The 20,673-nt window shown below is 41.5% G+C and overlaps 1 protein-coding gene across 20 annotated transcripts in view; it reads right to left on the minus strand.

Moving 5' to 3' along the window:
• The window catches only part of TTLL5 (tubulin tyrosine ligase like 5), a 318,155-nt gene that overhangs the window by 136,616 nt on the left and 160,866 nt on the right, over positions 1-20,673 (minus strand). For all 20 annotated transcript variants that reach the window (XM_067028048.1, XM_067028041.1, XM_067028055.1 and 17 more), the window contains one exon: positions 17,015-17,169. In XM_067028048.1, coding sequence (XP_066884149.1) covers positions 17,015-17,169 — 155 coding nt within the window. The remainder of the gene's footprint in view (positions 1-17,014; positions 17,170-20,673) is intronic.

Genomic DNA, 20,673 nt, shown 5'->3' on the forward strand with positions numbered 1-20,673 from the left:
GAATGACACAAAGAACTTGCCAGATATGAACGGGGAAGGGAAAGACAATGGAAGTAGTACATATGAAAACCCAGAAATGTTAAAAAAAAAAACAAAAAAAAAACCCCAAACTCAAAACACTCTGCTGAATTCTTTGGTTGACATTAATTAAAAGGGCAAATAATGGGATAAAATCCCGTTATCATGGCATATCAGGCACTTGAACTTTTCCATCTCATCCTCAACCCTCTGCTACGTGCACACCATGCTCCCACAATGGTGCACTCAGGCATGCTCTTCCATACCTCCCTGCCTTCACACAAGGCTCTGCGATGCTCACTGAGTTAAAAAAAACAAGAATCCATCCTCTGCAAAGTCTACTCTGGTCTTCCTCTGACAGAGCTTATTCCTCGAGGTCCCAAGATGCCTTTCACTGGCATGTGTTTGGTACTGTGACTATTCTTCACAACGACTATTTCTTACTCACCGGACCAACCATTTAAGCCTGGTCATCATTCCGGTCTTTGTCCACTCAAAGCCTGGCAATGTCACAGTCATGCGGTGCTTGCTGAATGAACAAATGCAAGAAGAAATGAACACTCCTCTCTCTGGAGTAGTCCTATGTTCCACCTGGAGAAGGGAAACTAGAACAAATAACCCTTTGAGAAGTTAGAGGGACCAAATGGAAAATTCATCAGGCTGCGAATTAGAAGTGGGTTCTCATCCTTGCTTTACCACCAGGTAGGCATGAGAATGTGCACAATCCACTTAACTTCTCTAGGTCTCAATCTTTCATACCTGTAAAACAGGGTATGGATAGATGATGTGGACAGGTTTACAGTAATTCTCATTTACAGAGGCAGGCCCTGTAAAAATGCTTTCCTATGTCATTTAATTTTCATTTGCTCCTTAGGACATCCCCAGGAATTAGGCATTTTATCCTCATTTAGGCATAAGTACAGTAGGTTCAAAGAACTTGCCCTAAGCAACATAGCTAGTAAGTCGCTAAAAAGGGGAGGGATCCAAATTGGTCTGCCTCTATAGAACACCTGCTCTCAAACACTAGGTCACAACATTTAAATGTGAGAGCGTAGATATTTTAAAGTAAAAGAATTTGGACCTCCTGAAGCCATATGATAGAACAAAAAAAAATGGCACTGCTTTTTAAAATCTACTTTCCTCTGAGAAGGAGACGCCTTAAGGTGATAGGGACAGGGTGAGAGGTACGTGGAAATGCACCAAACAGAGTCTTAAAAGGGGGAACATCCTTTCTGGATGAAAGGTCTGAGCCTAGAGAAAGAAAGAAAATGCAGGATGAGACAAATGGAAAGGGAGGATTAAAGGGATGTAGCCTGGCAGAAAAGCAGGGAAGGGAGAGGAGAACAGGAAGGGGTGCTGAGCCAAGCTGAGGATGAAGATGGGGGGCTGGACAGGGGGAGGATGATGACGGGGCCCAGAGCTGCTGGTGGGCAGAGCGATGGGAAGCGGACGGCCACGCGGAGGAGAGAAGGACCCACCAGCAAGGCAATTCCAGCCCAAACTGGGAAATGGGATGAGATGACTTTGCTCCTTTAAGAACTGAGGGGGTTAAAAGAGAGAGCTCAGCCTGAGCCTGAGAGGAGAAAAAGGGGGGGACTAGTAAGAAAAACAATGACCCCACAGGTCTGAAAGGAAGAACCTGCAGGCTGAAAGAGAGGTGATGACAGAGAGTGCCTGGAATGGACCATTTAATGCTTTAAACCTGTGCCAAGCTGAGTAATGTGGGATTGAGCTTGTGATTTACCTCAGCCCTGGGAGAGATTAGTCTCTGTATCATCAGCAGTGTAAACAAACATTACTATTTTATAGTGATAATAAGTATTATTAATACTGAAAAGACCTAGTCGTGTGTAGTACTTTGTCGTTTACAAAGCATGTTCGTGTAGATGATCTCATTGAACTCCCATGACAATCCGAGCACCCTTGCTTCCCACCTGGCAAAATTAGGCTTAAGTGCAGTCAAATGATTTACCTCCAGTGAGGAAGTTCCAGCTGGACCTGGGATTGGCACCGAGGTCTTCCTGTTCCCGGTCCAGGTTTCTTTGGGTAGGAATAAAACATAGCCTGTGCCTTTAACAGACTTACAGTTCAGGAGATCAAGAACAAAGGCATAGAAGATGATTACTCAGGGGAGTATATTCTATACTCAAAAAAGAGTGGAGTTCAGAGGAAGGAGCAAATTGGGGGTCAGCTGGAAAAGGTCTGAGCTAACTGTAGACTGGATGGGAGAAAGGGACTATTTAAGCAAAGAAGCAAGGAAGCAGAGAAAGCTCAAGAGTGTGGGCTTCAGAGGGGTGCTTTACCTACTCAGTCCTTCCCCGCACCAGCTTAGCAGCTGCAAGTGCAATCATTTAACAAATATTTATGGTTGACATCGCCCTAAATGCTGAGGATCTAGTGGTGCACAAGATCTACATTCAAGAAATTTACTCCAAGTCTGAAAGTATCAGGGTTGCTTGTTGGGGGGTGTCAACTGTTCTTTTGGAAAAGGGTGATGTTCTATTCTCAGAATGATGCTCTAATTCATCAGAGAAATGTAGGAGCTCCAGTTTTTCAAAACTTACTATTTTCCCAAATAGAAGAGGACTCTGTTTGCCTCTCCTTTGGCAGGTGATCAGAAAAGATCAGAGCTGAGAAGGGAAAAGGGAGCATTAAAAGTGGCTATTCCACAGCAGAGTCACAGAAAAAAAGAAAAAGAGGGTTGTGTTTAGCACCTTACTCCACAGTTTTATATTTACCCTCCCAACAACCAAGCTCCATTGTGTATACTACGCACATATAGTAAAGAAAAAATGTGATATGGGAACACAGTGAGAGAGTCTGTGAAGTGCTGAAACAGCATACCTGGCAGCTGCTAAAACAAAACTTCAAAGATTTGGCTTCTTTGAAAGCCATCAGGCAGGACCCCACCCACTCCCCCTGCTAGCCCACAGCTTCCCTGGGAGCTGGTACATGTAACCACTTCCGCATGTTTGGCTCTGTTCCCCAGGGCTATAGCAGCTCTATAAGCCAAGTCAGAACTGCCAGCCAAGCAGGTGGGGGGCTGGGGGCTAGGTAAGTGTAGGGAAGCAAGACCTCTCCCCAGTATCTAGTCATGAGCATATCTCAGAAAATAAAATGGTAATGCTAGGATCTGCTTTAAAAGTCCCTTCCTCTCAACCAGCCCAGCTCTGATTGGTTAGACACTAGTAATTCAGAAGCTCTGAGCTTTTGAGATTCCCAAGGCATTAAAATATGCCGCTCCCAGTACCACAAATTAGTTTAAGAACAGCATCTGTGGTAAATCTCTAGCTCTAAACAAAAGAGGCTTGACAGCTACAAAAGAGCCTAAGAGGATAATCAAGAATATGCCTTTCTTTGTACTTCTTTTTTTTTTTCCACTGACCAAGTTTGGGTCTCTATCACATCTTTGAATCTTCTGGGACAACCATTTTGTCCTGTATTGTCCAATAAGGGAGCCACGAGCCACATGTGGCTTTTGAGTATTTGAAATGTGGCTAGTATGACTGAGGAACTGAATTTTTCATTTTATTTAATTTTAATTAATTAAAAAATTTAAAATCCACACGTGGCTTGTGGCTACCACGTTGGACAGCGCTGATCTAGCCACTTATTCACCAAACATTTACTGAGTACTTTGTACAAGAAAGTGTAAGGATATAAAGATGTGTAAGACTCAGTCTCTGACCCTCAAAAGCTTACAATCTAATACAGGAGGTAAGACAAGTATACAAACAACCGTAATATAAAGAGGAGTGGTATGTGTCATAGCAGAGGTAAACAGATATTAGAACTTGGAGCAGGGAGATGGTGGCCTGACATTATGTATTCCCCATACTAGCCACCCAGGTAGGGGATGCCAGTACAGTCGTCCCTTGGTATCTGCAAAGGATTGGTTCCAGGATCCCCGTGGATACCAAAATCCAAGGATGCTCAAGTCCCTTATATAAAATGGCACAGTACCTGCATATAACCTACACACATCCTCCCATATACTTTAAATCATCTCTAGATTACTTCTAATACCTAATATAATGTAAATGCTATATAAACAGTTGCTGGACTATAGCAAATTCAAATTTTGCTTTTTGGAACTTTCTGAATTTTTTTTTCTAAATATTTTGATCCGTGGATGCAGACCTGTGGATACCGAGGGCCGACTATAAGTCTATCAAATAAAGGACAGTGAGGAGAGAGGAACTACTGTAGAGAACACCAAAAATCTGAAACATCACACATATTCAGTAAACACCATGACTTACTGGTCAACCAATGTTAAAAGGCTGGAGTAAAGAGACAGCCATCCTATACTGGGCTGTTTAAGTACCTTCTGTGAGTGGCTCTCAAGACTCCTGCGGGTTAGGTGGGGTGGGGAGAAGGAGGGTAAAAAGAAGGGTCTCTGCCTTTTCCTCTTCTTCCGCACCCTGCCTCTTCCAACAGAGTCCCCACGCCCCCCAAAATGCAAAGGGTCTTTTGCTTGTAGGGCACTTTCAATCTTGGATAACTAGAAAGAACTGAATAGGGTTCAAAGGAGAAGCAATAAGGACCTGATGACTTGGGAAGGCGGCTGTGTGAGCTCCACCTAGAGGGGTGGGATAGAGAGGGTGGGAGGGAGATGCAAGAGGGAGGGGATATGGGGATATATGTGTATGTATAGATGATTCACTTTGTTATAAAGCAGAAACTAACACACCATTGTAAAGCAATTATACTCCAATAAAGATGTTAAAAAATTTAAAAAAATAAAAATAAAAAAGGAAAAAAAAAACCTCAGTGGAGAAGAAACAGGGCTTTTTTCTCTAGTGTTCAGATCACTAGGATAGGAAGAGCCACAAAAATTCATTCTCTAGGAATTAAAACTGTGCATTTAGCCAGAGCTTCCTCTGAATTACATCTTTTAGGAACATGAGTCCAGGGCATGAAGAATAGAAGGAAGAGAAAGCCTAATGACATCTGCTTGGGATGTCATCAGGGAAGGTTGCAGAAAGGCTGAGTTGAGCTGAGCCCTGTAGAAGAAAAGGGTTTGAACATGTAAACATACAGGTGAGGAGCAGGGGGTCTGTTCATTCTTTTATTCTTTTACTTAAAATTTGTTCTTTATGTTTAAGTGTCTACTGTTTACCAAGGCACTGGGATACAACAGTGAATAAGACTTACACTTACATGAAGTAATGATAGTAAACTAATAGGATAAGTGCTACAGAATGGTATAAGGATGTAGTGATGGGAAAATGTACTATTTTTGATCCATAGAGTTTGGCTGGAACTAAGCGTGTGAAGAATAAAACTGGAAAGGTAGATTGGGGCCAAATACAGGTATTCACCTTGAAAATCAGGCCAAGTTATTTTTTGTTTTTGTTATTGTGGTACATTAGAAGGTCTTTTTATTTCTTCCTTAAAAATTTTGTTTTAGACAGGTACATGAAAAGTATGAGATCAAAACACTCCCTAACATCATACACAAAAATAAGCTCAAAATGGATTAAAGATCTAAATTTAAGGCCAGAAACTATCTAACTCTTAGAGGAAAACATAGGCAGAACACTCTAGGACATAAATCACAGCAAGATCCTTTTTGACCCACCTCCTGGAGAAATGGAAATAAAAACAAAAATAAACAAATGGGACCTAATGAAACTTAAAAGCTTTTGCACAGCAAAGGAAACCATAAACAAGACCAAAAGACAATCCTCAGAATGGGAGAAAACATTTGCAAATGAAGCGACTGACAAAGGATTAATCTCCAAAATTTACAAGCAACTCATGCAGCTCAATAACAAAAAAACAAACAACCCAATCCAAAAATGGGCAGAAGACCTAAATAGACATTTCTCCAAAGAAGATATACAGATTGCTAACAAACACATGAAAGAATGCTCAACTTCATTAATCATTAGAGAAATGCAAATCAAAACTACAATGAGATATCATCTCACATCGGTCAGAATGGCCATCATCAAAAAAATCTAGGGCTTCCCTGGTGGCGCAGTGGTTGAGAGTCCGCCTGCCGATGCAGGGGACACGGGTTCATGCCCCGGTCTAGTAAGATCCCACATGCCGCGAGGCGGCTGGTCCCGTGAGCCATGGCCACTGAGCCTGTGCATCCGGAGCCTGTGCTCCGCAATGGGAGAGTTCACAACAGTGAGAGGCCCGTGTACCACCAAAAAAAAAAAAAAAAAAAAAAAATCTAGAAACAATAAATGCTGGAGAGGGTGTGGAGAAAAGGGAACACTCTTGCACTGCTGGTGGGAATGTAAATTGATACAGCCACTATGAAGAACAGTATGGAAGTTCCTTAAAAAACTACAAATAGCACCACCATACGACGCACCAATCCCACTACTGGGCATATACCCTGAGAAAACCATAATTCAAAAAGAGTCATGTACCAAAATGTTCATTGCAGCTCTATTTACAACAGCCAGGAGATGGAAGCAACCTAAGTGTCCATCATCGGATGAATGGATAAAGAAGATGTGGCACATATATACAATGGAATATTACTCAGCCATAAAAAGAAACGAAATTGAGTTATTTGTAGTGAGGTGGATGGACTCTGTCATACAGAGTGAAGTAAGTCAGTAAGAGAAAAACAAATACCGTATGCTAACACATATATATGGAATCTAAGAAAAAAAAAAAGGTCATGAAGAACCTAGGGGTACGACGGGAATAAAGACACAGACCTACTAGAGAATGGACTTGAGGATATGGCGAGGGGGAAGGGTAAGCTGTGACAAAGTGAGAGAGTGGCATGGACATATATACACTACCTAACGTAAAATAGATAGCTAGTGGGAAGCAGCAGCATAGCACAGGGAGATCAGCTCGGTGCTTTGTGACCACCTAGAGGGGTGGGATAAGGAGGGTGGGAGGGAGGGAGACGCAATAGGGAAGAGATATGGGAACATATGTATATGTATAACTGATTCACTTTGTTATAAAGCAGAAACTAACACCATTGTAAAGCAATTACACTCCAATAAAGATGTTAAAAAATAATAATAATAAATAAAGATAAAAAAATCAAAAAAAATTTTGTTTTAATTATCAAAATTAACAAAATATCAACAAAGAAAATCTTTAGAATAAATAAGACAAATGAGAAAGACTTAGCCATGAAAGGTAGAATTGTACCATATTCCCAAGATGTATTCTCCAATTTATCTTTATCAGCAATAAAGTCGGTATTTTGCTATCTTTGATTTTTTTTCTATAATTTCTCATTTAGTTGTGGAGACAAGTAGAAAGTATGATTAATGATGCTTCATAAGCCCCCAACATCAATTTCTAGACCTTTTAGTTGTATGAACTGAAAAATTGCCTCTACAGTTAGGATCCAGATTGATTTCAGCTTCTATCACTTAAAACTCAAAGTGTTTTGGGACTTCCCTGGTGGCACAGTGGTTAAGAATCCGCCTGCCAGTGCAGGGGACATGGATTTGAGCCCTGGTCTGGGAAGATTCCACATGCCGCGGAGCAATTAAGCTTGTGTGCCACAACTACTGAAGCCCGCGCGCCTAGAGCCCGTGCTCTGCAACAGGAGAAGCCACCGCAACGAGAAGCCCGCGCACCGCAACAAAGAGTAGCCCCTGCTTGCCGCAGCTAGAGAAAAGCCCGCACACAGCATCGAAGACCCAACGCAGCCAAAACTAAAATATAAATAAATGTACAAAAACCCCCCACAAAACTCAAAAGTGTTTTGACTAACAAATTTTATCAGCTGGACTGGTTCCCATTCACTCTCCCTTGAAAATGCCTTAAACACCTTGTACATTATCTCTCTTTTTCTTCCTCTCCTTTTCTGCAGGAGTCTGTAGCCTATATACAATCTAGGACTGTACTTAAAGCCTACCTTAAACCCTTCCTCTGCAGAGCCTTAGATTTCCACCCTTCTTTAGTACCTTTTCTGAATTGTGAGCTCAGCTGAGCCCATATGCCCCCCCTTTAATCACTCGCTCTATATTTCACATGCCAAAAATAAGCAAATTTCCAGGGCAGTATTCTCTAGACTGCCCTGCTGAGTGTCAGCTCTAACTTACAGGAGTGTGGAGCACATTTCTTGATCCTCTCATAGATCCTCGCATAGCACAGAGCACAAAGTAAATGTGCAATTACCTCTTGATTGATTAATTTTAGCCTCTCTGCCTACCCAAGCCCCAGCTGCCCTTCCAGAGTCAGCTCACACACCTTTGTTTTCCGTGAACTTTTTGCCACTTTCTCCAGTCAGTCAGAGTGATCAATTTCTCCTCTGAACTTGTACCACTTAACAGCATAATCCTCTTCGTCAACAATTAAGTACATATTGCCTTACAATACTTGCATTAGTAACTTAAATGACTATGAACTTTCCTCCAGAGAGAGACCCTGTCTACTACCTCCTTCAGAGTGAGCCCCATGCCTTGCATTTAGGAGATATTCAGTAACATGCTAACTTTTTCAGGATAACATTGTTTTAACAACTACCAGATGAAGCCATTTTCCAGCTGGAACATTACTTATTACCAGTTTCACCTTTCTTCTTTTTCAAGTATTTCAATATACTAAATATTTGGTGAAGAAGGTAAAAAAAAACTCTTCTCTTAGGGTCTTGTATTTCAAATGTCAGTGTTGGGTTCAAGCAGCTAGCAAGATATTTGAGAACACAAATAATATAGGCAGATTTTTTCATCTGCTCAGTTTTGCTTGGTGCAACCCAGTTTCACAAGAACATAATTTGATTTCCTGTAGCCTTTAGGTACAACCTATTTATTAACCCCCTTATGGTTTCCTTACCTGTGGTGCCAGAGAGCCTAATTTTCTCATCTAAAGCCTTCTAGATTATAGTCACATTACTGAGATGCACCCATATTTCATTTTCGTTACACAAAGATAGTAAAACTTATTTTAAAAAACCAGGCAGGGCTTCCCTGGTGGCGCAGTGGTTGAGAGTCCGCCTGCCGATACAGGGGACACGGGTTCGTGCCCCGGTCTAGGAAGATCCCACATGCCGCGGAGCGGCTGGGCCCGTGAGCCACGGCCGCTGAGCCTGCGCGTCCGGAGCCTGTGCTCCTCATCGGGAGAGGCCACAACAGTGAGAGGCCCGCGTACCGAAAAACAAACAAACAAACAAAAAAAACAGGCAAAACGTGGCACTGATTATTGACTTTGAAGCCAAATTAATACAAGTCTTAGCCTGATAATTCATGAAAGCCAAAAAACACCCCTTTATTTCCTCTGAAGCATAAGAATGGTCCAATTAGGACAAGAGTTCTACTGTTACTTGTTACGAACACGCGGGCCTGCTACATGATGTGACATTTTGAATTCCTAAGCTCTCATATATTGCCTCTCTCACTCTAGCCCGACTCGCATTTCCCAAAGAACACTTGGCTCCATATTAAAATGTTACCTTTTAAGTTGAGCTTCTCTTATTTTTCCTTAGGAGCATTTTAATAGTTTATAATCAAAATTTTAATATGTAGATCCTTACTTGACTATAAAAACAAATAAGGTAAACCTGAGCATTGTGATTAGGTAGGTATAACTGCTTTCGCCACTGTGATACGATATGACAGTGCACGTGAGTGATGGCCAGTTGTATCTGAACTCAGTGGTGTAGCAATACCGTAACCTAAGCAAGTCTAATTTTATGTTTTTCTCTTTTCTGAAAAGGGAACTAAGAGTTACCAGGAAACTACACCAAAACCAGAACTTACACCAAAATTTTGCTCCTCAAAAGGGCTGCAGGGACGAGAGAACCTGTACTCCTTTTCAGACAGTATGAGTCTATTGTTTTCTTTTATTAAAATATAGATACAGAAAGATTTTTTTCCTTTTAGCCTCTTAAATCCTAGGACTTTAAAAAAAAAAAAAGCATTGATATTTTAGCTGTACTCAGTCAGTAATACGCTGAGAGTCTTTCAGCAGAAAGATGGGCAGGAGGGTAGGATGAGGTCTTTTAGCTAAAGGTTCAGTGAAGCCAGCTGGTCATCCTAAATTTGTTGAGTCAACATTAAGTAAGCTTTAAAAACGGATGATCAGTGTTTCTCTACAAGAGTCAGAAAGAAAGATATAGTGTTTCTTCACCACTGTGGTTCTTTCCAAACTCTTTTAGGGCTGGTAAACAGCTATGTTGGAAAGATAGAAGATGACAGAAAAACCATGTGAGAATTAAACTGAATTATGAATTAAGTAACTCTGATAAAATTTCCTAATTCTAGAAAAGGAGTCTCACTCAGCTTGTACATGGATTTTTGTCATTCAGTCCTCTTAAAACCAAAATAATCATCAATTGTGGATGGATATCAAATTACAAAGTGAACAGCTAAACAAGACAGGGTCTTGCTTCTAACGGTGACTCTGTGTGTATGTGTCCGAGTGTGCATGTGTGTGTGTGTGAATCCTGAGGAAATGTATATAAGGTAGTTTATCTTTAATGCTTTGAGAGGGAGGGGAGAAGGCAAACGAAACTGGAAAAATGCTACACTGGCAAACCACAAAGCAAGCTGCATTTTATTCTGGCTTGCAGAGAAGAAAAGATCCCCATCTTCCACTCCTGATACTAGGCCCAAACATTCCCTAACTTACTTTGCCTAGGCCTTGGTATAATGTCCAGCCAGCGATCTCTAACACATTTCCAAAGTTTACCAACATTCCTTCAATAGGCAGAAGTCCAGTGATTCTGGCCTTGGTACAAACACCTACAGCACTCAGCTCTCTTGGTGAAGGAGGAACTGTAGAATCTGTCACAGAGCTTGAACTGACACAGAGCATAACCCTTGAGAGGTTATGTGTCTGGCTGAGTGAGAAAAGAAGCAGAGGAATTTCAGATAGAAGTTCAGGCCTTTATCACTCGTGTGCCAGAGAAGCGTTTTTCTCAAGGGGAAGGAGTGGTTAAGAGCTAAGACTCAGGAGGAGGAAGGTCAGGTAAACTTTGTTTTATGGGAAGGAAGGAGGATAAGGAGAGAAATAGCACTTCTACAGAACTCTGAACAAGAAAGAGTTTCTTTTTGTTTTTAGGCCCCCCAAAAGTGGTTTCTTTTTGTGATTGTGCTCTTTGGCTAGAGAGTGTTGTTTATATAACAGGATAAAGTACAAAATTATAAGCTCCAAACTCCTCCAGAGGAAAGCTCTCCCAAAGCTCGACCCCCAGGATGGATGGAAAATATGAGTGTTTACTGGCTGGAACATTGAGCCGCAATGGAAATTTCAACATTCAGAAGAAGATAGCAGAGAGGAAGGGCCTGTTGAGTAGAAAGAAGTCACCCTTCAACAAAGGGGTCAAAGAAAAGGAAGAGTCTCCTGTGGGCCCCACTCTGATGGCCCTTCCTCAGCTGGAAGGGCTACATCTCTGCGGTCCAGCTCCAGGAGTGCACTGCATATGGCTGATAGCCAGTTTCCTCTAAACTAGATACTAAAACACGGAGTGTAGCAATCCCACATCCCAAGCAAGTCCAATTTTAAGTTTCTCCTTTTTTTTTTTCCTGGAAAGGGAACTAAGTGGTATCAAGAACCTACACCCAAACCAGGCACTATACTGGCTACTTTCACATGCACAACTCAACTTAATCTTATAACAACTTAATGAGGTAGGTATTATTATCTGCACTTTTAAGCAGATGGGGAAATTGTGGCTCAGAGAAGCTAGGTAACTTGCACAAGGTCATACACTCAGTAAGGCAAACCCTAAAGTCCCTTCTCTTTTCACTATACCCTGCCATCTTCCTAACGGGTTGATGGCCTCCTTTCCTATAAAGTTAACATGCTTTTAAAGAAACAGAAGCATTTAAAGGACTAGTTTCAGAATAATTCCCCTAAACAGAGGAAGAAAATGGAAACAAAGCCTTAGCATTTTGGTCGCTGAATAATTTTTGCAGAACTATGGGGCTCTCTTTTAAAACCTCACACACTCCTCCTCCTATTCTCTTTTAATTGTGGTTTAAAAAAAAGTATAACTTTAAATTTACCATCTTAACCATTTTTATGACTACAGTTCCATAGTGTTAAGTACAGTCACACTGTTGTGCAACAGATCTCTAGAACTTTTTCATCTTGCAAATTTGCAACTCTATAGCCATTAAATACTAATTCCCCCTCCTCTATTCCCCCAGCCCTTGGCAACCACCTTTCTGCTTTCTGCTTCTACGATTTAGACAACTTTAGATCTTCATAGGACTGGAATCATACATTATTGGTCCTTTTGTGACTGGCTCATTTCACTTAGCATTATGTCTTCAAGGTTCAGCCATGTTGTGGCCGGTGACAGGGTTAAATCCTTACACCCTCTTCTTGATTCTCTTTCTTCTAATTGCCTGGGTCACACAATTTAAATCTTTTTGTTATATGCTGCCCAACACTGCTTCCTAACTGTTCCATGTGTATGTGACTCCTTCTCGCTGCTAGATAGTAACCTCTTAGTGATCCAACACCAGGTCTTCAAAGTCTTTTAGACCCTACCCAGCACTCAGCACTACACCAAGAGCATAGAAGATACATCCTGGACAGTAAACTCTGGGAGACTGGGGACGAGTCTGTCTTATTTGTTGCTACTCCCAGCAGCTAACACAATGCCTGACACATAGAAAATGAACAGAACATGTTTTATTAAAGAAAATAAACTCAATATTTCTGAGAACTGAAAATGAAAAGATGGGAAGTCAGAGTCCTGAATCTCCAGCAACATTCGTGAGAAATAATATAGGACTTCCCCGGTGGCGCAGTGATTAAGAATCCACCTGCCAATGCAGGGGACACAGGTTCGAGCCCTGGTCCGGGAAGATCCCACATGCCGTGGAGCGACTAAGCCCGTGCGTCACAACTACTGAGCCTGCGCTCTACAGCCCATGCGCCTAGAGCCCGTGCTCCGCAACAAGAGAAGCCACTGCAATGAGAAGCCCATGCACCACAATGAAGAGTAGCCCCTGCTCGCCGCAACTAGAGAAAGCCCGCTCCCAGCAACGAAGACCCAACGCAGCCAAAAATAAATAAATAAAAATAAATAAATAAGTATTTTTTTTAAAAAAAGAATCTAAAACAAGGGAGAAAAGTATTAGTTAAACTGGTATCATAATCTCAGAAAATCTGTTTCAAAAAATTATGTAAAGAAAGGTACCAGACTATAATTTATTACTAAAGAGTAAGAGGGCAGAGGAACAAGGTGACATGAAATATCACCCAAATTTCCAAGATTTGGGGCTTCATTGTACCCCATTCCCCAGTACAGAATTTAAAGTTCTGACATACAGCTGTTTTCCAGAGTAGAGGCTACCAGGCCACATAGCCTAGGCCCACGATGTCTGGCCCTGTCACAAAAAGAAGGAGCAAACTCATGACTGTGCCTTCAACCTCCCTCACCTTTAACATCGAGGAACAGATAAATCCCCAGGTCGCATGTGTGAAAAAACCAGAGATGGATAAAAATAATTCAATGACAAATGCTGGAAAAACATACAAAGGGGCAGAAGCCAGACATTCGTGGGATTCCCTGACAGCTCGATCCACGAGGAAGGGCTGGACTGGAAAAAAACAGAGCCTCGGGTTCCTGCCAAGCCGTCTGAGGCCCTGTCCTTCCCAAATCATTCCAAGCAGCAGCCAGAACTTTACAGTAACCCTTCCCGGTCTCCCAAAGAAAGATGCGCTCCTCACCTAGAAGGTGCTCCTCCCTGACATGGCCCAGTTCCGTGCAAGGCTGGCAGTAACGAGGAGATGCCTCTGCACATCAGTCTCAGCTCCTAACAATTCCCCGGGGTATCCAGAAAAATAGATAATTAAAAGGCAGCTTGAAAAACCCGACCCATTTCATTGGCTAAAGAAAAGCTTAGTACCCAGGTATCAGCATCTAGAAATCAAATACAATCCCTTTAAGAAAAAAGAGGTCGCGGACATTCGGTACCTGCATCCTGGAGGCCAGATTGTATAATTCTCAACTGGCCTTGCTCGGAGGCACACCTCAGGCTTCTAAACATGTGACTGCATTTGGCCCTGACTACATTCTCTTCTGGAGAATGGCCTGCAATTAATCTCACTTATTACCTCTGAAAAGTAACAACAGAGGAATGGCTGGCCAAGTCCAACTCCGAGTGTCTAGGGAACTGCAAGCTCCACGGCCAGGCCTCAGACTGTCTGGGCAAGGCGTGGGCTCTCTGCCTTCCTCTCCCACAACAAAGCTCCAACAGGGACTCCAGACAGACCAAAGGAACCGAGGGATTTGAGGAGCTGGGCTGAGCTCACACTGACCCAATGGGAGACGACAGCCCTGGGCTACATTTGGGGTGGTTTCAAAACAGCGGGGGAAGAACAAGGTTGTCTGGTGAAAACTTGTGTGATCCATAAAATTGAGAACAATAGCAACGCCACAGGGAAATGAAAAATAACACTATTTGCTGAGTTCTTGTGAGTCACCAGTTTTCATTCCTGTGGCTACCAAGTCACTGAATCCTCCAAGATGCAGATGAAAAGTACAGCCAGCATTGGATTCTCTTTACATCTTTTTACTGTTTACAGGGCAGCCACCAGTTGAGTGAATTATGAGAGTTTATCAGCACTGGAATCCACTGATGCTTTTGTAGATGTACAAGTAAAAGGACACTTTATTTACTTAGCACCCACTTCCAGGGAGATCAAAGTGCTTTAAGAACAACCTAAAAGCTCCCAAAACAGGCCAGTTTATACACAAGTATGCTTATCCAATAAAAAGATTAAATGAATAGTTTAGGGTCACTTAGTGTAAAAATCAGTAATAAAACTCTCATCTCTAAGTTACTAATCCCTTATTCATTAAACTTAGTCACCCTTACTACTAAGGAAGGAACAACAAGAGACTAAATAAATATCCACAAAACAGTGACTTACCAGGTAAATAAAGAAACTGGGGCATGGGATAGAGTGAATGCCCGAGGGAGGTCTGGCTGCGGCCCCTGTCATAGCCAGTTCTGAAAGGACCTCTGAGAATTCATTTAAGGCTCTTTAGGGTGGGTATCTCTGGGAATTCCACATGGAACTGGAACTCCCAAGCTGAGCTTGCAGGCTGTCATGGCAACCAGAGGTTTCCAGGTGGTGGGGGGAGGGGCAGAGGAAGATTTTCCAGGGCTACCCTGGACTAGAATGGGGCCTGAGAACTGACCCTCGAGCTTGAAGAGTAGGTGAAGAGATGGCTGTTAAGGGTACAACTAACCCCCAAAGGGAAAGACCAGGGGGCTTTGCAGGGGCTACTTCCTGGTGCCAGTGGTTCTGAAGTCGATCGTATCATGTGCCATTCTACCACAGCCCATGAGCACAGTCTGGCTGGGAGAAGGTCACTCACAGCACTGCACCCTAGGTCCTGCCTCTGACCTTGATGGATCCCTTCATCTTTCTGTGTCTCGGCATTAACAGGTGTCACCAAGAGAAGGCTCGAAACCCAGCCATAATTTTTATTCCAAACACAAGTATGAAAAATGCTAAAACTCAGGACTTCCCTGGTGGTCCAGTGGTTAAGAAGCTGAGCTTCCACTGCAGGGGCCACAGGCTTGATCCCTGGTTGGGGATCTCATCCCGCATGCACTGTGGTGCATCCGGAAAAAAAAAAAAAAAAGAAAGTTAAAACTATTTTTTCCAAAATGTATAGTCTTGATATTTTACTTACCGTATGGAAAACGGTTGCAGCCTTGTCATATAGACAATATATCCAAGATTGCAGAGAAAGTGTTTTCCATAGAAACAAGGCTCTGATTGTAAAATGAAAATGGAATATTTGGAAATATTTTATATGGAAAATAAAGCTCTGTGGTATAAACAGAATTTCTTTTTTACGACTTATGTTTTAGGAATGCGGTTACTCTGGAATCGTAAATCACCAAAGGACAGACTTCTCCTATGAAGAGAAGAGTGTGGGAGGATGTCCTGTCTTCAAAAGTCCTGCCTCTTGGTCTTCAACTCTTCATAATTCTGAATTGAGATGATTCTTTTCACCCTTGACCACAATGATCACTGGTATGAAAGACACCGTACCAGAGCATGATGTAATGCGCTTATGTTTATCTTGCTTCCTGGGCAGAGTCTCTGCTTCCCAAATTAGTTCCTTAAGTAATCATTCTAACACCAACAGATACTTGAACAACAATTAGTTATTTCCTCCATGCCCAAGCCTTCGGTCGCCCCTCCAACCTCAGGGCAGGGCAGCATCCAAAGAGGTGGCTGGTTGGCAGAGGCTGATGTGCTGGCCTGGGGTAGGGAGTTGGTGGGACACCTGTGGCAGAGTGTCTTTATTTGGAGGGAACAATACCTCAGCTGGTTGGAATACTTCACTGTAACAGTCACATTCCATTCTAGCTCATCTGACTCAGGGACAGATGCAATTAAACCCATATTTAATAGCCACTAAAGCAAGATGTACTGGGAATCTGTTTCTTCTTACATTTTTTATACAGGGGGACTTGAAATACAGATCGAGACTAGAATTCAATACAGTGGTTTCTTTTTTAAATCAGAAGTTGCTGACTTTATGGCCAGAATCTATTTGGATCTATCCTCTGCCACTTTGCTCAACTACATAAAGGGAATTTCCTTCCCACTTTCCAAATGAACATTGTCCAGGGAGGCTGTTTGAGTTTAATTAGATAACCTACATAAAAACATATAAAATATGTGCTTCAAAAGAAAAGAGTCCAAAGTTACTAAAACACAATGTAATACAAGGTATAAAAAAAGAATTAGGAGACAAGGAGAAAATGTCAAAAGTCAATACACAAAAATGTTGACTGTGAGCAAGGATTAAGCATAGTATAAATTCTTGCTCTTTCACCCGGAAGTGAACTCGCTGAACTGTATCAGAAATTTGCTTTTCATTTGATTTGCCCACAAACTGTCTTACAAGTGAAATGAGGCCCTATATTCAAGCACCAGAGGATTAGGACACGTGGGGAGAGGCACTTGTCTTGCTGGTGCCTGTGCAGGGAACTCAAAGTGAGAATGACTTCCTTAGGATCCAGGCTGCCCCTGTGTGACCCAAATGCCAGCTCCATGGCCCTTTACATACCTGCTTCCAGGAGGGGCGGAGTGGCTCTCAGGAGCTTGGAGGTCTGACTGCATTGACCATGTTGGGCCACTAGGACTGATGACAGGCCGAAGTGTGTGGGGAGTTGAAGCACTGCTTCTGTTTATGATGCCACTTGCCAAATTCAGGTTTGTTACCTAGAAATGAAGTGAGGGAAACCACCTGAGTTTACAGAGTTTTAGAAAAGTATCATTAAAATCATAATGGGGAAAATCATGTAGAGTCCAGGAGATGCTGACCCACCTGAGCTTAAACAGCGGTTACCACAAAGACACTCACTAAAGGCTGGCTTCTGTGCACATCCAAGAGCACAGGTGAGGGTGGCTAGTGTCAATATAAATTAACGAGTATTTATTCTCCTACTATGTGCAAAGCACCATACTATGCGAGGTGCTGTGAAATACAAAGATTAATAACAAAAACAGCAAGTACTCACTGAGTATTTACTCTGTGTCACACAAGGTTCTAAGAATTAGGCAAACTACTTAGCCTTTCTGACCCTTGTGTCATATGAAAGTTCTAAATGCTCGATAAATTTTAGTGTAAATAATAATAACTATTAATAAACAATAATCTGTAATATTTAATTATATTTATTATTATTTATTAATAATAAATAATAATTACTATATAAAGAACTCACTGATTTAGAAAAAAGATGCACAGGCAACAGAAAAATGGGCACCAACTTCAATAAACAATTTACAAAAATGGAATATAATTAGCCAGTTAAACAATTAAAACTAGTCATTTCCACTGTCAATCAAAGAAATGTAACTTACAAGATAACACCTTCGTGTGTTACACTGACATAAATAATAACCAAAAATATAGTACCTAACCATGGCAAAGGGTGATATTAGATATGTACTTACACTATTTATGAGACTATTAATTGGTACAATCTTTCCACAAATAAATTTGGCAATATATTATTAAAAGTATCAAAATATTTGTACACTTTGATGCTACACTCTAACTTATAGGAACTACGCTAAAAAAACAACTGCAGATCATTAATGAGGTGAGTATTATAATAGCAGTTACTATTTAGCAGCACTTACAATGTGCCAAGCTCTGTATAAACGAGTATATTACATGCATCTCATTCAAACTGTCATAATGCTATTGGCAAGTACTATTATAATCCCCACTTTACAAAGAAGGAAACTGAGGCCTAGGAATAAATGGCAGAACCAGGATCTGAACCATAGTCTTTGAAACTCCAAATCGCATGTTCTTACTCACTATACTATGCTGTGAACAGAAATTGAAAACAAGCATTGATTTTAATACTGAAAAAGGAAAGATCTAAATGGTTGAGAGTAACGTAAATAAATTATGTTAAATAAATATGTTAAATAAAGTTTGCTCTAAACATGTAAGGGAATATTATGTATCCATTAGAATTTTTTTGGAGAATACTTAGCGATATAGTAACATGCTGATATCTCAAGTTAAAAAACAAAATCACAATATGAAACTGTACAGAGAGCAGAAGCAATTTCCTTAAATGAACACATACACAGACATACACTCTAAAGGGCATGTATTACTTTTATAATCCAAAAGAAAAAATTGTAAGTCATTATGAAAATACAGGTGCGAGGTGATAAGCTTAAAACCTGGCTGGAAAGAGTAGAATCAGAAAAGAAAGGATGGCTCAAGAAGCATTTCAAATGAGATGTACACGGGATGCTGAAAAGAGGGGGTATACTCAAAGCTGAATGCAGGGTGCTGAGTAGGAGACACTAAGGAATAGTGAAGTGAGGAGATATGAATTCCAAGAAAAGTGTCCTCCTATTAAGTGTCCCAGGAAGCTAACAATTTTGACATTTATAAATAGAAGAATTCTGGATTTTTAAAAAACCTGATAATTCTGAAAGAAAATAAGTCATTTTTAGTAACAGTACAGTGCTTCATTCCTAGTTACAGAATTCAGTGACAACAGCCCAGGACTGTGTCTTCACACCAAAGGACCCAAATATTTTTCTTGTGATGAATGCCACTTTCTCTAAATCAGGAGTGATCTCTGCTGTCTGTGGAGGCTGGGGGCCAGAACACTGAGACTGCACCCTCCAGTGTGGCCCCAGATTCAGAGGAAGCCTCAGGAGCCAACCTTGGCTTGTCAATTCTTCCCCCCTTCTGCTACTACCAGGGGAGGAGAAAGACCATGCTGATGAAAGGGTGGGGAAGACAGTGTGGCAGATTAGGGCAGTGTTCTCTGGCCCCCATGGCCTCTGAAGAGCCTTGTCCTTCTTCCTACACCCTACCTAGTGGCAACAAAGGCCAGGTTCTCAGAGGATCAAACAGATTCCCAGTAGGACTGAACTCACCCCTGTCCCATACTGAGCCCTTCTCCTTCCTGCCCTGACCCCGGCACTAAACATTAGGATTTTCAAATTAGACATGAACTTGGAGCTTACAAAGATACTACAAAGTGGAAAGGTCTTTATGATAACTAACAGATTCTCCAATTACTGCCTCAGTCAGTTGTGACCAAAACCTCATAAAAGAAGCTTGTTAATAATTTAGAGTGGAACAGCAGTAAAATAAACAAAAGGTACATACTTTACCATGTTTAGTATAAACAGCATAGCTGGAGATTAGTGAATGGGAAGGAGAAGCAATATCAGATTTGGTACATCTTCTCTCTTTTGTCCAGGCTGCCCTTAATTGAAACATCATCATTTTCATCATAATCACGAACACTTACTGAATGCTCACCATGTGCCATGGGCTTAGATGTCTTTGCATTATCTTGATGTGTATTATCTCACTTAACCCTGAGCAAGCCTTTGAAAGAGGTTCTATTGTTACCCCCCTTTAACAGAAGAGGCAACTAAAGTCTAGAGAGGGTAAACAATTAGACAAAAGTAACACACCTAGTAGGTGGCAGGGCCAAGATTAGAACAGAGAATGTTCTCCTCCAAATGCATGTGGAATACTTTTTCCAAATAATATGGCTTAACATGAGTCCTTACAGTGGAAATGTCAGGCACTTATAAGTGAGGTTTTATCAACATATCTCCCTCCTTATCCATTACTCACGGAGGCTGATACTTTGATACTCCCTTGTGGGATTTTAGTTCCCCGACCAGGGATCAACCCTGGGCCGTCAGCAGTGAGAGGATGGAGTCCTAACCACTGGACTGTCAGGGAATTCCCCCAGTACTCCCTTTCCAGATATGGAGAAACGAAGGGTCAGAGAAGTTACGGTAAGTAATTTGTTCACGGTCACATAACAGTTGCAGAACTGGTACATTTGTTTTAAAATTCATTTTCTAGTTTTAAAAGTAGTAGGGAAACTGTCCTAGTTATCCTTGATTATTAGAGATTTTTGAAAATATAATCAGATACAGACCTCAAATTTGGAAAACAGTGATTATACAGGGATTGATTATACCTAACTATGCCAGCATTTTCTACTTTTCCTTAAAATTTATTTCCCACTTGTTACCCTTCACCAGAGGATATTAAAAAAGTAGAACAACAAAAAAACCAAAACAAAACCATCCTTAGGGGCTACCCTGGTGGCACAGTGGTTAAGAATGCATCTGCCAATGCAGGGGACATGGGTTTGAGCCCTGGTCTAGGAATACACCACATGCCATGGAGCAACTAAGCCCATGTGCCACAAC

The sequence above is a fragment of the Kogia breviceps genome, chromosome 3, assembly GCF_026419965.1.
Source record: "Kogia breviceps isolate mKogBre1 chromosome 3, mKogBre1 haplotype 1, whole genome shotgun sequence".
In the NCBI taxonomy this organism is placed as follows: domain Eukaryota; kingdom Metazoa; phylum Chordata; class Mammalia; order Artiodactyla; family Physeteridae; genus Kogia; species Kogia breviceps.